This window comes from Protopterus annectens, chromosome 8.part0, assembly GCF_019279795.1.
Source record: "Protopterus annectens isolate FY-2018-M chromosome 8.part0, PAN1.0, whole genome shotgun sequence".
Taxonomy (NCBI): Eukaryota; Metazoa; Chordata; order Ceratodontiformes; family Protopteridae; genus Protopterus; species Protopterus annectens.
The window spans coordinates 68935136-68948431 of record NC_056741.1 but is presented as its reverse complement, the minus strand read 5'-3'; the positions used below and the strand labels follow the sequence as shown (position 1 = coordinate 68948431).

The following is a 13296-nucleotide window of genomic DNA, read 5'->3' as shown; positions in this document are numbered from 1 at the left end:
TTATTCTAAATCTAAAATTGTGACCTGGGTTTCTTGGACATGCTTTGCATTTGTCTCCTTCACCTCATTTATGCAATATACATGCTCATAAATCTGTTCTCTTAATTTATGTATGGTTTTGCCTACATAAAAAAACACTAATTGGTGTTATAAATTTCTTGTTCCTAATAGTGTAATCACGCTTAATATCAATAAAACTACAATAAGGACAGGATTCGCATTTATACATCCAAGGATTCCTACTAAGCACCTTCTGTTCTCTTTCCAAGATTGCTTTCAAATTGGCCCCTTTTCTATATACACTATTCTAGGGGAGGGATCGATTTTATCTCTGAGATTGATATCCTCCATTAACACACACCAATTCTTAACTATAATATCCCTTATATTTTCAAAGTCTATGGTACAGGCAGTAATGAAGCTCACCCCAAACTTATTAACCACTTTCTTATCAATGTCACGTACTTGGGGATACTCTAAAACAGACCTTAAGGTATTAGTCCTTCTCAATATGGGTAAAAAATAACTCTCTCTCCTCTTCACTTGTACTTCATTAATTAACTCTTGGATTAAATATAGGGGGTGACCCCATTTCAAAAACATTTGCTTCAGATTGGCACATTCAAGCAAGAAGTCAGCCTCCAGGGTTATCATCCTGGCTGCTCAGACTAACGGACCCTTTACTATCGACCTCTTCTAGTGTAATGTATGACTACTTGAATGAAGGAATTAGAATACTATCGACCTCTTCTAGTGTAATGTATGACTACTTGAATGAAGGAATTAGAATACTATCGACCTCTTCTAGTGTAATGTATGACTACTTGAATGAAGGAATTAGAATCATTTTCTTTCCTAAAAATCTTCGCCACATAGGACAAATTTAACCTATCTTTGGATAGTTCAACATCTAAATAAAGAATTTTTTCTGTATCAAAAGTGGAGGTAAATTCCAAGAAATTGGTCCTCTTATTCATTACTTCCACTAGTTCAGTCACCACTTGACATCTCCTTCAACAATCATAAAGATGTCATCTAAGAATCGGGTGTAATAAAATATTTTCTCCACCATTTGGTCATTCATAAAAATTAATTCATTCTCCCAAAATGTCATTACTAGGTTTGAAAAGCTCAGTCTACAAGGGGAGCCTATCACCACTCCTTTCTTCTGGACATAGTAGGACCCCTCAAATATAAAATTATTATTCTTTAAAATAATATCCAGTAGTTCATCTATTAACTTTAAATCACTAGCAGATGCACCCTTTTTTAGTAAGAAGTCCCCAACCCATTCAGTCCCTAATTTATGCTGGATTACTGTATAGAGGTCTTTTACATCCACGGTCAAAAAACTGTAATCATCAAAAAACAGTTGTTGGTTCATGGCCTCTAAAAAGGACCAAGAGTCCTTACAAATCTGTGGCTCTTTTTCCACATATTTCTTCAAGATATTATCTACTACTTTTGCACAGGAATACATAATAGAATTCCTTGCATCAATAATTGGGTGCAAAGGGGGGTCAATCATATTTTTATGAACTTTAGGCTTGCCAAAAATAATAGGAGTAATTGGTGCGGGCATCATTAAATAATGATATAGTTCTATACTTTTCTGACCTCAAATGAACAAATCAACACTGGTTTGTTGACTGGGCACTCAGTATTATGGAACTAAAAGTACTTAAATAGCTTACACAAGGAGCAATAACAATGAAGGGGTGGGGGGGTTGGAAGTTAGATTACCATAACGGGCAGAAGCCAAAGACAAAGAAGCAGACTACACAGAGAGGGGTCCAATCAAATAAAGCCAATAGTGGACCTCTGTGACTTCAGAACCTGTAGCAATCACAGTTCATTTAGTCCTATGACTTTGAGTTAGAGGTCACATGACCCCAAGTAGGTTAGAATTTCAGAAACTTTAACTGTTACAGTTGGGGCAGAGAATAACTGTAACTAATCAGTTGTTGAAAAATGTAAATGTGCAGTTCACTTATTAAATAATTTAATAATACAATTGTGGTACACACTATAAATTCAGAAAGCATAGTCTGAAACTGATTAATCTGTGCTACTTTTGAGATAGGATATGAGGACAAATACTACTGTTTTTTTTCTGTTCCTTGCAGGTGGTATCATGGTCATCTTTCTGGTAGTAATGCTGAAGTCCTGCTCAAGGAAAATGGTTTCTCTGGAAGCTTCTTGGTGCGAGAGAGCCTTAGTAAGCCTGGAGACTTTGTGCTCTCTGTTGTGACAGATGAACTCAAAGAGGTCAATGGAGAGAAGAAGCCACGAGTGACGCACATCAAGATTCTGAGTGAGGTGAGAGCACTAGTGGGTGTGATGATGGTGCAACGATGCACCTTGATGAGGTCAGTGAATGTAACTTCTGTAAATCCATGATGTGTAATAGCAATATAACGGGTTTCCTCAGACTGAAATTAAAACAAAGTAGTAAAACTGTGTAGGAAAACCAACATTTCTCCTCACTCTGTGGTTGCCCACATATATGAATGTTATTCTTTCTTAAATAATGAAAATGAGACATGCCTTGGAATAAGGATGGAAAACTTTCACTGTTTAAGGTTCAGAAAAGCCTGCATATAAGCAGTGCATTCACAAACATTTCTTTCTGTGCCGCAGAACTGCTTGGGTTAGTGACTGATCACTGAACAGTTTAATCTGCAGTAATCAATTGCAAGACTTTCTTCTGATGATCTTTTTATTGTTGCACATTAGAGAACTGATTAAGTATGCCACACTTTCTGCATTATCTGCTTATGGCTTGGCAAGGCTTCATATAGTGCGGCTGACTACATCTTGAGCAAGGATGCATCTGTTTAGCTATGATGCCTTCCATTTTCTATGTCGTAATGACCAAGCATAACATTAGTTTATTTACCTGCAAAACTTTTAACTTTATACTGTGCCCCAATATATTTGTTTTTCTTATTTTTATTTAGTAAATGTATTTAGAAGCATACATCTAGGCATTGTACAAATAAAGTGAAATCCACATAACATAACCAGAAATACCAATAAGGAGTAAAATGAATAAAAGCTAAAATAAACTGAATAGGATAGAATACAATTAAAACAAATCAGCTTTGAAACGGATGCATGTGCACTTATGAGACATTAAGTAGATTCTTACCTAATGAATTATGATAACTCATTTAATGGGACTACTGCAAAATAAACAAATGACGCTCTACAAGATGTTTCTGGGCTGTTCTATGGAACAGCTACTAGCTCTTAGTCTTATGACATGAGGTATCTGGTAGGAGTATAGGGTCCGAGTAACCACAGAAGATGGACAAGATGCAGATTGTAAAGAAAACAGTTGGTGACGGTCAAGATTTTAAAGACTCATTTGGCTTCATCTGGCAGCCTGTTCAGGTCCCACCAGACCACTGCACTATGACTAGAGTGGGATGTTTTCAGACAAAAGTCTGACTTCTGCTCAGAATTGTACACCTTTTGCAGACATGAAATTACCATCTAAAAATTCCAAGGTAGAGATAGTCATCCTGTTATTTGACAGACACCTGCCTATACCTGCATTATAATTGTATACACATCCAGATCATTAGCAAGCACTTTCATTTGAGTGCAATAACTAATTCTGCTACTCTATACAAACTCACAGCTTTTCCAGCATTAACTCACTTGGCCATAAGTTTGCTTCGTACTTTATAATTTCTGTGCTGCAGGCAATTCTGTCTCTTAGCAATAATTTATGCAGCCATTAAAACTCACAGTCATTAGCTCCACATGTCTCAGCTTTTACTCACAAAGCCATCAAAGGACCTCTTCTAATCCTTGGTTTCTAGTGAAAGATAAATGAAAACCATACCTCTCAACTTCTTAGCAAAAAATCTGGACAAAGCCATAAATAAAGGGGGGTGGGCAAAGGCCTAAAAATAGGGACATTTTTTAAATATTGCTCTTACAAACTTAGAAAATTGATAGGATAACATATTTTGTATTAGAATAATTTTTCTGGAGGGTATGTAGCTTGAAACTCAAATTTCTGTCATTATTTTCTGACTTCAACCTTCAAAGATTTACCAACAATGTGCCAGCAAACCACAAAGTTATGAGAAACAGACCAAAAATATGAGGCTGGACATTCTGCAAAAATCTGTACAGTTGAGAGGTAACACATATAACAAGTTGTTTTCATGACCCAATCCCAATACCACTCATACCTGTCTATAATAGCATCCAAATCAGACTAGTGTTGTGTTTTGTTTTTTTAATTAAGATTAAATGTATTTAATCTGAAAAGGATATCAGTGCTCAGTTATATTTCCGTTGTTTCCCTGGTCAGTGATCTAGCTAGTGAATTTAACACACTACTAAATGGTGATGAATCAATGGCTCTTTTGCATTGTGACCAGAGCACATTGCTTCAGGTCTGATGATATGACTGCAATGTCTGTCATTGGCCTTCAGACCAAAGGTACCCTGGTGTCAAGCAATTTATGAACTTCTGTGTAAATATTTTATTTATTGTGAAGAAGTCATGGTTTACACTGATATCTAGTAACAACTTACAAATCATGTTCAGAAATCAGAGGTCATACATGTCAACCATACCTTTCAGTGATCTCTATCAGTAGTAAACTAAGACTACAAGGTTAGTGGGCAGCGCATCTCAAGCGACCTGCCTAGAAGGGTGAGTACTCTGTAAGTCCTTTTCATGTATAAGCACAGAAAACTATCAAGAGGTTGGTGTCTATAGCTCAGAGATGCATTGAAATGGCCCAACACCACAGCCCTCAGCTTGGGGCATGTGAGAATCCATCCCCCACTCACTCACCCACTCACCCCACAGATCTCCACTGTGGTAACTCTAGAAAAGAAGAGAGACCACCCCTGAATGGGATGTCTGATGCAATGAATTAAGATGAATTTGACTATATGAAGGCAACACTTTTCCAACTACTAGACCAGCTGTGGTTCCATTGCTTATCCATGACCAAAACATCACTTTCTATTTTGTGACCTTGGTTGTCTGAATCTGTCCTGCTCATGTTTGCCCCCTCCCTGTCAGTATGGCTGACTTCCACCCCTTACCTTACATGTACTGAATACACAACACAATCAAATGCAGTCCAGCCTTAACCGTTATGGAAAACTTGGTTTAAGAAAAACGGTATCCATCTCTCTAAACAGTCAAATAGCAGACATTGCAAATGCACAATGATCTGTGTCATGTAAAAGCCTTTTAAAGACCAGGCCCAGGATTCAATAATGCCTACACTAAGTATACACTAAATGTACACCGTTCTGAGTGAACAGATAACACAGGCATAACTCATACCTTCTTCCTCCTAATTTTAGTTTTCCTACAGATACTCTTGCAGCTTTAAATATTGACAAGGATTCATACAGGTTACCATAAAGTGTAGACTACATGTACACTTAGTGTAATCTTTCTGACTGACTAGAAAGCACAAAAAATGTGGTAGGGATGTTCTTGAATACATAGCATGTACACTTAGTGTAGGCTTTATTGAATCTGACCACAGGAGTCATCCACTTTTGAAAATGAATGGGGGAAAGCATATGTGTTATAAACCAAGTATAAAACATAACTTTTACAAAGGTGTTTACTAAAATTCTCACTTCAGTAAAATTTGCAGATACATACATACAGTAAGATCATAAGTAGCCCAGTGCTGAGAGAAGGTTATTCATTTTTTTTATTTAAGTTTGTTGTCCTGAGTCTGAGTGAGTGAAATTCCTTCAAGGACCTTTTCCATAACATCCCAGCCTAAAGGCAGGTGCAATCACATTCATAAACTGACACATATTTATTAAATGATATTAATACAATACAATATTACAGAAAATAATAAATATTCAGTTAAGTTGCACAATAATAAAGTACATTAATAAAATTAACAGTAATGTAATGCAATGGACTTTGCATGTGAACAGGAGGATTATGATGTGAAAGAGCAAAGCATAGTACCATTGTAATGCATACATACATACACACATACATACATGCCTACAGTGTCAGACTGCATGCAATGAATATGTTAATGCATACATACATACATACATACATACATACATACATATAAATAGTACTCTACTACCTGTAAATAATATGTTAATGCATATGTACCTACCTACATGCATGCAGTGTCATACTGCATGCAACAAATATGTTAATACTAATGCATACATACATACATACATAGAGTGTCTTACTGTGTTCAATGAATATGTTAACGCATACGTACATACATAATACATACATGCAGTGTCAGACTGCATGTAATGAATATGTCAAATGCATTTGTACATAGATACATACATACATACAGTGTCATATTGTGTGCAACGAATATGTTAATGAGTGCATACATACATAAAGTGTCATACTGCGTGCAATGAATATGTTATTGCACATGTACATACATACATACGCACATACAGTATTACACTGTGTGCAATGAATATGTTAATGCATATGTACATACATACATGCATACATAGCTACATTGTCATAATGTGCAATATGTTAATGCATATGTACATACATACATACATACATACATACATACCATGTCATTCTGAGTGCAATTAATATGTTTCTATGTACAATAACATTAGATAATGTTCATCTCATCAATAAAGTCCAAAGTCCAACAGCACATAGAAGGTAACAGCAAACTCTGTGCTACACTCGCCAGTCAGTCGCCCGCTAGACAGAGGTCCAGGGAAGTAAATATTGTGGGAAGAAATAGCCAGGGAATTGTTATGGCTAGGCTTGTGTAGGCCCTAGGGCTGATAGCCTAGTACCAACCTATGAACCTATGAGAATGAGATGGAAGCATTTCTAGGGACCCATGCAAAGTCATCGATGTAGCTAGTTTTCTTTAAGCTCCAAAATGGGAGAGGGGGAGTCAGTATCAGGCATGTACAATTTGTTACAAATATGTGCAGATTAACTTACCACAGGGTGAGTAATTACAGTGGAAGTCAGATATTAAGTAACAGAATTGGAACGCTAACAGGAGATAGTAATATCCAATGATTTAAAGGTATGTAATTAGGGTAAGAAAGTCAGTAAGGAGAAGTAGGCCTTGGGGACAGCAGGATATTCAGGAAGATACATCACACGTGGAAAACAAGAAGGTATAGCCTTTCTCTGCAGACAGTTGGTATGACCCCCCTCGTCAGTATTTCCGGGTCTGCAGACCCCGTAAACAACAAGACACACACACAATCATTCTTATCTTACTGTAACTTTTCACATTCCTGTCTTCACTGCTTATATTTCCAATGGGAAATCTGTTGTGGCTGTATTAACATGGTGTTACTTCAAAAATTGTTTGGCTGAACAATATGTGACAGTTTTTAAGAACACGGACTGATTTACTGTTGCTTTGCAGTACTCCATTCTGGAAACATTACCTTTCTGTCTCACTTTATGGTCATAAATATTATAAACTGACCTAATTTGTGTGAAAGATGTGAGGGATGTAGTTATAGAATATCACTGAAGGCATGGCTCTCACTTCAAATATCAAACAGGTTGACATAAACTCTAAACACCACACTGTACCAACTATTCACACCATAGATCAAGCACATAGACCCACATACAGTGAGTCTCTTAAAAGTAATCTACCTAAACTTCAAAGGCCTTCCATGAGCAACCATAGAAACTAGTATTCTGAGCAACCTCACAAACTGTCAAGTCAAGCAGCACACACCACAAAATATGCAAAAACATCTCACAGTTTCTCAACTTGAAAGCTTATTAGGAAAACCTGCAGACAATCCAACATTCTAGTCATAGGAGATTCCATTGTAAGACACACTGATGCAGCACTCATCAGGATAAGGAAGGAGAGGAGAGGATCATGGGTAGTCACGGGAGATTCCACTGTGAGACACACTGATGCATCACTCATCAGGATGAGCAAGAAGAGGATCATGGGTAGTTGCCTGTTGGGAACCAGGATTTGCCACATCATACAGGCACTCAAGTTCTTGCACCACGAGCACACATGCGATGCAGTCATAGTGCATGGGGAGTAAATGACCTAAGACATACCACCCTGGACAACATGAAGAGAGATGTGATGAAACTCTTAAAATACATGCCTAAGAGAGCTATGAACCTAGCCCTGAGTAGCATTTTACCCTTGTGGACCTAGCCCTGAGCGGCATTTTACCCTTATGAACCTAGTCCTGAGCGGCATTTTATCCTTATGAACCTAGCCCTTAGTGGCATTTTACCCTTATGGACCTAGCACTGAACAGCATTTTACCCTTATGAACCTAGCCTCGAGTGGCATTTTACCCTTATGAACCTAGCTCTGAGTGGCATTTTACCCTTATGAACGTAGCCTTGAGTAGCATTTTACCCTTATGGACCTAGCCCTGAGTTGCATTTTACCCTTATGAACCTAGCCCTGAGCAGCATTTTACCCTTATGACCCTAGCCTTGAGTGGCATTTTACCCATTTTAGCTTCCTAGGAGAATATTGTAGGCAATTGTATGGCTTGCATCTGCCCCCCACAAGCCTTTCATATATTGTAAAAAAAACTTATCAACTCTCATGGTGCCTTTTTAGCCAAAGCCAGTCTTCAAAAACCTCCTACGTAAGAAATCAAAGTATGAATAATATAAATGTATTCATGCTCAATGCTATGAGCCTTAACAGAAAACTACTTTCCCTACAGGCAGTCCTAACTCTTAAATGCATTGGTATATGCATCATGACAGAGATCTTGCTCTAAAATATAGAGAGCACCCCACCAGTGCAAGGTTTCAACATCTACTGTGCACTCAGACACACCATATAGGATGAAGGCAGTAAAAGCAGTGGTGTCTCAATATTTATAAAACAAAATCACAAATCTCCAGACTTGTTAGACAGGATAATGACCTAGAAATCCTCCATGTCCAATTTGCTGTTAGCAGAACCCTATATTCTGTAGTAAACTATAGGACCCCCGAAGACATGTCTCTCTTAGCCCATAACTCCTACTTGACTAATTTGGAAGCCATAAGCATTCAGCTAAACACCATTCTCCTAGGGGACTTCAACTACCTCTCCATCATCTGGGAAACCTATACATCCCCAAACATGTATGCTCAGAGATTTCTGGATGTCATAAATACAAAGTCATAGTATCGGCTAGTCTGCACCCCAACTAGCTGAAAAAATCCTGGACTTGGTTTTCACCAATATGTGACAACTCTGTAACATCCTTCACAGTCAAACTGGACCATAAATAAGCCATTTTTGCCACAAACTAAAGACAGAGACATCCTCCAATAACTCAATATTCCATGATTACTCTAAAGCTAATCTACTAAACCTGAGTGATGACCTGGTGAAATTCAACATTCCCTTCCTCCCACCGCAAATGCAAAATCTTTCACAGCTAATTCTATGCACATATAAATAATTGCATAGAAGCATCTGTCCCCCTCCAAAATAAATACATCTCCAAATATAAAAATAACTGTTATGGTGGAACCCAAATATAAACAGGCTAATACAATAAAAGGAAAAATCTCATTGCATGTGATAATAAATGTAACCCTCCTTGTGAGACAAAAACACTCTTCACAAACTTAACAGGGGATGCCTGATCCTTTATCAAATCAAGCATGTTTAATTACAAAGTAAAAATAGTCAACCATACAAAAGGTAATAACAAATGCATTGAGTAAGCATGTTTTAGACAAGGGTGAACAACATAGTTTTAAGTTTATGGTCTTAGATATAGTACAAATGGGTTTGAGGAAAGGTGACATGAACAACTTGTTGGAGCTTAAAGAGTTTGAATGGATTATTAGATTACAGGCAGATCATGCTCCTGGCTTAAATAATGCTGTTAGTTTGAAACCGGTTTTGATGAAAAAACAGAGAGAAAGATTATGAACTGCATATTATTATGATGTATATATATATATATATATATATATATATATATATATATATATATATATATATATATATATATATATATATATTTATACACACACATGTTTTATGTTTTTATATTTATGAATATATTAGTTTAAACAATATGTTTTTAGTAAACGTATGTAAGTGGATGTTTTAGTAAGCATTTTAATATATTTTAAAAGTTATTGGTATGTTTCTTTAAGATTTAATTGTTAAATGGTTTGATAGGTTGGCTGAAGCATGTGATATATTTTTCCTCCTATTTAAATGTTGAATGTGAGTAGTTGATTTGTACTGATGAAGGGTGTAGACCCGAAAGCTTTAATAAAATATTTGGTGTGTTATTAGTGTTACTATGTTAGAAGCCTCAGACATAATTTTCAGATCTTCACAGCGCTTTTGCTGAGCACATAATCAACTCTTTGTTTTAGTGCCATTTTTGTGATAAAGCACATTCAGCAGAAGCACCAGTCATTTGAACGACTTTAATCTTGAGGGGAGAAGGAGAATTCTGCTTACCCTAAGCATACCTCTTAACTGTCCAGATTTTTGTAGAATGTCCAGATTTTTACCTCATGTTTTTGGTCTGTCCCTCATAAAATGTGTGGTTTTCTGGCAAATCATCGGAATTGACATTATTAAATAATATGGCAGATATTTAAATTTCAGACTACATATCCTTCAGAAAATTCATGCTAACCAACACCTTTTATTCCAGCAACTTTCTGAGTTTATAAAAGCAATAATTACAATTTGTCCCTATTTTTGGGCCTTTGTCCCCCCATTATTTTTGGAGTTGTCCAGATTTTGTGCGCAACAGGGGTGAGGAGTAGCAATTTCACAACTGTAACAGAGTATGCAGAGTATGTGGTTTTCTGGCAAATCATTAGGAATGATTCTCCTGAATGGAGGATGCCTCCATTAAATTATCTTTTAAAATAATTTTTAAATCCTGGCTCAAACATTTTACTGATGAAATGAGATTTAGGCATTAGTATTTTGCTTGAAGTATATGCTGTTAATACCGCTGCACCATTCATCCAGCTTTTCCTCTTCCAACACTTTGATCTAGCTGTACTTTTGCACCATTCCAGCTTTTCCTCTTCCAACACTTTGATCCAGCTGTACTTTTGCACCATTCCAGCTTTTCCTCTTCCAACACTTTGATCCAGGTTTACTTTTGCACCATTCATCCAGCTTTTCCTCTTCCAACACTTTGATCCAGGTGTACTTTTGCACCATTCCAGCTTTTCCTCTTCCAACACTTTGATCCAGGTGTACTTTTGCACCATTCCAGCTTTTCCTCTCCCAACACTTTGATCCAGGTGTACTTTTGCACCATTCCAGCTTTTCCTCTTCCAACACTTTGATCCAGGTGTACTTTTGCACCATTCCAGCTTTTCCCCTTAACTTTCCCTCACATTTCTTTCTCCTCCACAAGTGGGCTCTTTTACACTTTAAGTGGTCTGCTGTGTTACCCCTTTCTGTATTAATCTTCTAACTGACTTTCACTGGTGTTATTCTATAAACGTTTTCAGCCCAGCTCCTATCATAACATCTCCTTGCAGAGATCTCTAAAAAGCTAATTTTATTAATTCCATCATCTATTCAAAATTTTTAGACGAGCCTTCTGTCTCATTCAGAACCTGACTATGTATTCCTTCTGTCTCGTTCAGAACCTGACTATGTATTCCTTCTGTCTCGTTTAGAACCTGACTAAGTATTCCTTCTGTCTCATTCAGAACCTGACTATGTATTCCTTCTGTCTCATTCAGAACCTGACTATGTATTCCTTCTGTCTCGTTCAGAACCTGACTATGTTTCCTTCTGTCTCGTTCAGAACCTGACTATGTATTCCTTCTGTCTCATTCAGAACCTGACTATGTATTCCTTCTGTCTCACTCAGAACCTGACTATGTATTCCTTCTGTCTCATTCAGAACCTGACTATGTATTCCTTCTGTCTCGTTCAGAACCTGACTATGTATTCCTTCTGTCTCACTCAGAACCTGACTATGTATTCCTTCTGTCTCATTCAGAACCTGACTATGTATTCCTTCTGTCTCATTCAGAACCTGACTATGTATTCCTTCTGTCTCGTTCAGAACCTGACTATGTATTCCTTCTGTCTCACTCAGAACCTGACTATGTATTCCTTCTGTCTCATTCAGAACCTGACTATGTTTCCTTCTGTCTCATTCAGAACCTGACTATGTATTCCTTCTGTCTCATTCAGAACCTGACTATGTATTCCTTCTGTCTCGTTCAGAACCTGACTATGTATTCCTTCTGTCTCACTCAGAACCTGACTATGTATTCCTTCTGTCTCACTCAGAACCTGACTATGTATTCCTTCTGTCTCGTTCAGAACCTGACTATATATTCCTTCTGTCTCACTCAGAACCTGACTATGTATTCCTTCTGTCTCATTCAGAACCTGACTATGTATTCCTTCTGTCTCATTCAGAACCTGACTATGTTTCCTTCTGTCTCATTCAGAACCTGACTATGTATTCCTTCTGTCTCGTTCTGAACCTGACTATGTATTCCTTCTGTCTCGTTCAGAACCTGACTATGTATTCCTTCTGTCTCGTTCAGAACCTGACTATGTATTCCTTCTGTCTCGCTCAGAACCTGACTATGTATTCCTTCTGTCTCGCTCAGAACCTGACTATGTATTCCTTCTGTCTCTTTCAGAACCTGACTATGTATTCCTTCTGTCTCACTCAGAACCTGACTATGTATTCCTTCTGTCTCATTCAAAACCTAAGTATTCCTTCTGTCTCACTCAGAACCTGACTATGTATTCCTTCTGTCTCACTCAGAACCTGACTATGTATTCCTTCTGTCTCATTCAGAACCTATGCATTCCTTCTGTCTCACTCAGAACCTGACTATGTATTCCTTCTGTCTCATTCAGAACCTGACTATGTATTCCTTCTGTCTCGTTCAGAACCTGACTATGTATTCCTTCTGTCTCACTCAGAACCTGACTATGTATTCCTTCTGTCTCATTCAGAACCTATGTATTCCTTCTGTCTCACTCAGAACCTGCCTATGTATTCCTTCTGTCTCATTCAGAACCTGACTATGTATTCCTTCTGTCTCATTCAGAACCTGACTATGTATTCCTTCTGTCTCGTTCAGAACCTGACTATGTATTCCTTCTGTCTCGTTCAGAACCTGACTATGTATTCCTTCTGTCTCACTCAGAACCTGACTATGTATTCCTTCTGTCTCATTCAGAACCTATGTATTCCTTCTGTCTCACTCAGAACCTGACTATGTATTCCTTCTGTCTCATTCAGAACCTGACTATGTATTCCTTCTGTCTCATTCAGAACCTG

General features: G+C 37.5%; 1 protein-coding gene across 2 annotated transcripts in view; it reads left to right on the top strand.

The window, feature by feature from the left end:
* PTPN6 (protein tyrosine phosphatase non-receptor type 6) overlaps positions 1-13296 on the top strand; it is a 1172112-nt gene that overhangs the window by 907763 nt on the left and 251053 nt on the right. For both annotated transcript variants that reach the window (XM_044079623.1, XM_044079624.1), the window contains exon 4: positions 2127-2319. In XM_044079623.1, coding sequence (XP_043935558.1) covers positions 2127-2319 — 193 coding nt within the window. The remainder of the gene's footprint in view (positions 1-2126; positions 2320-13296) is intronic.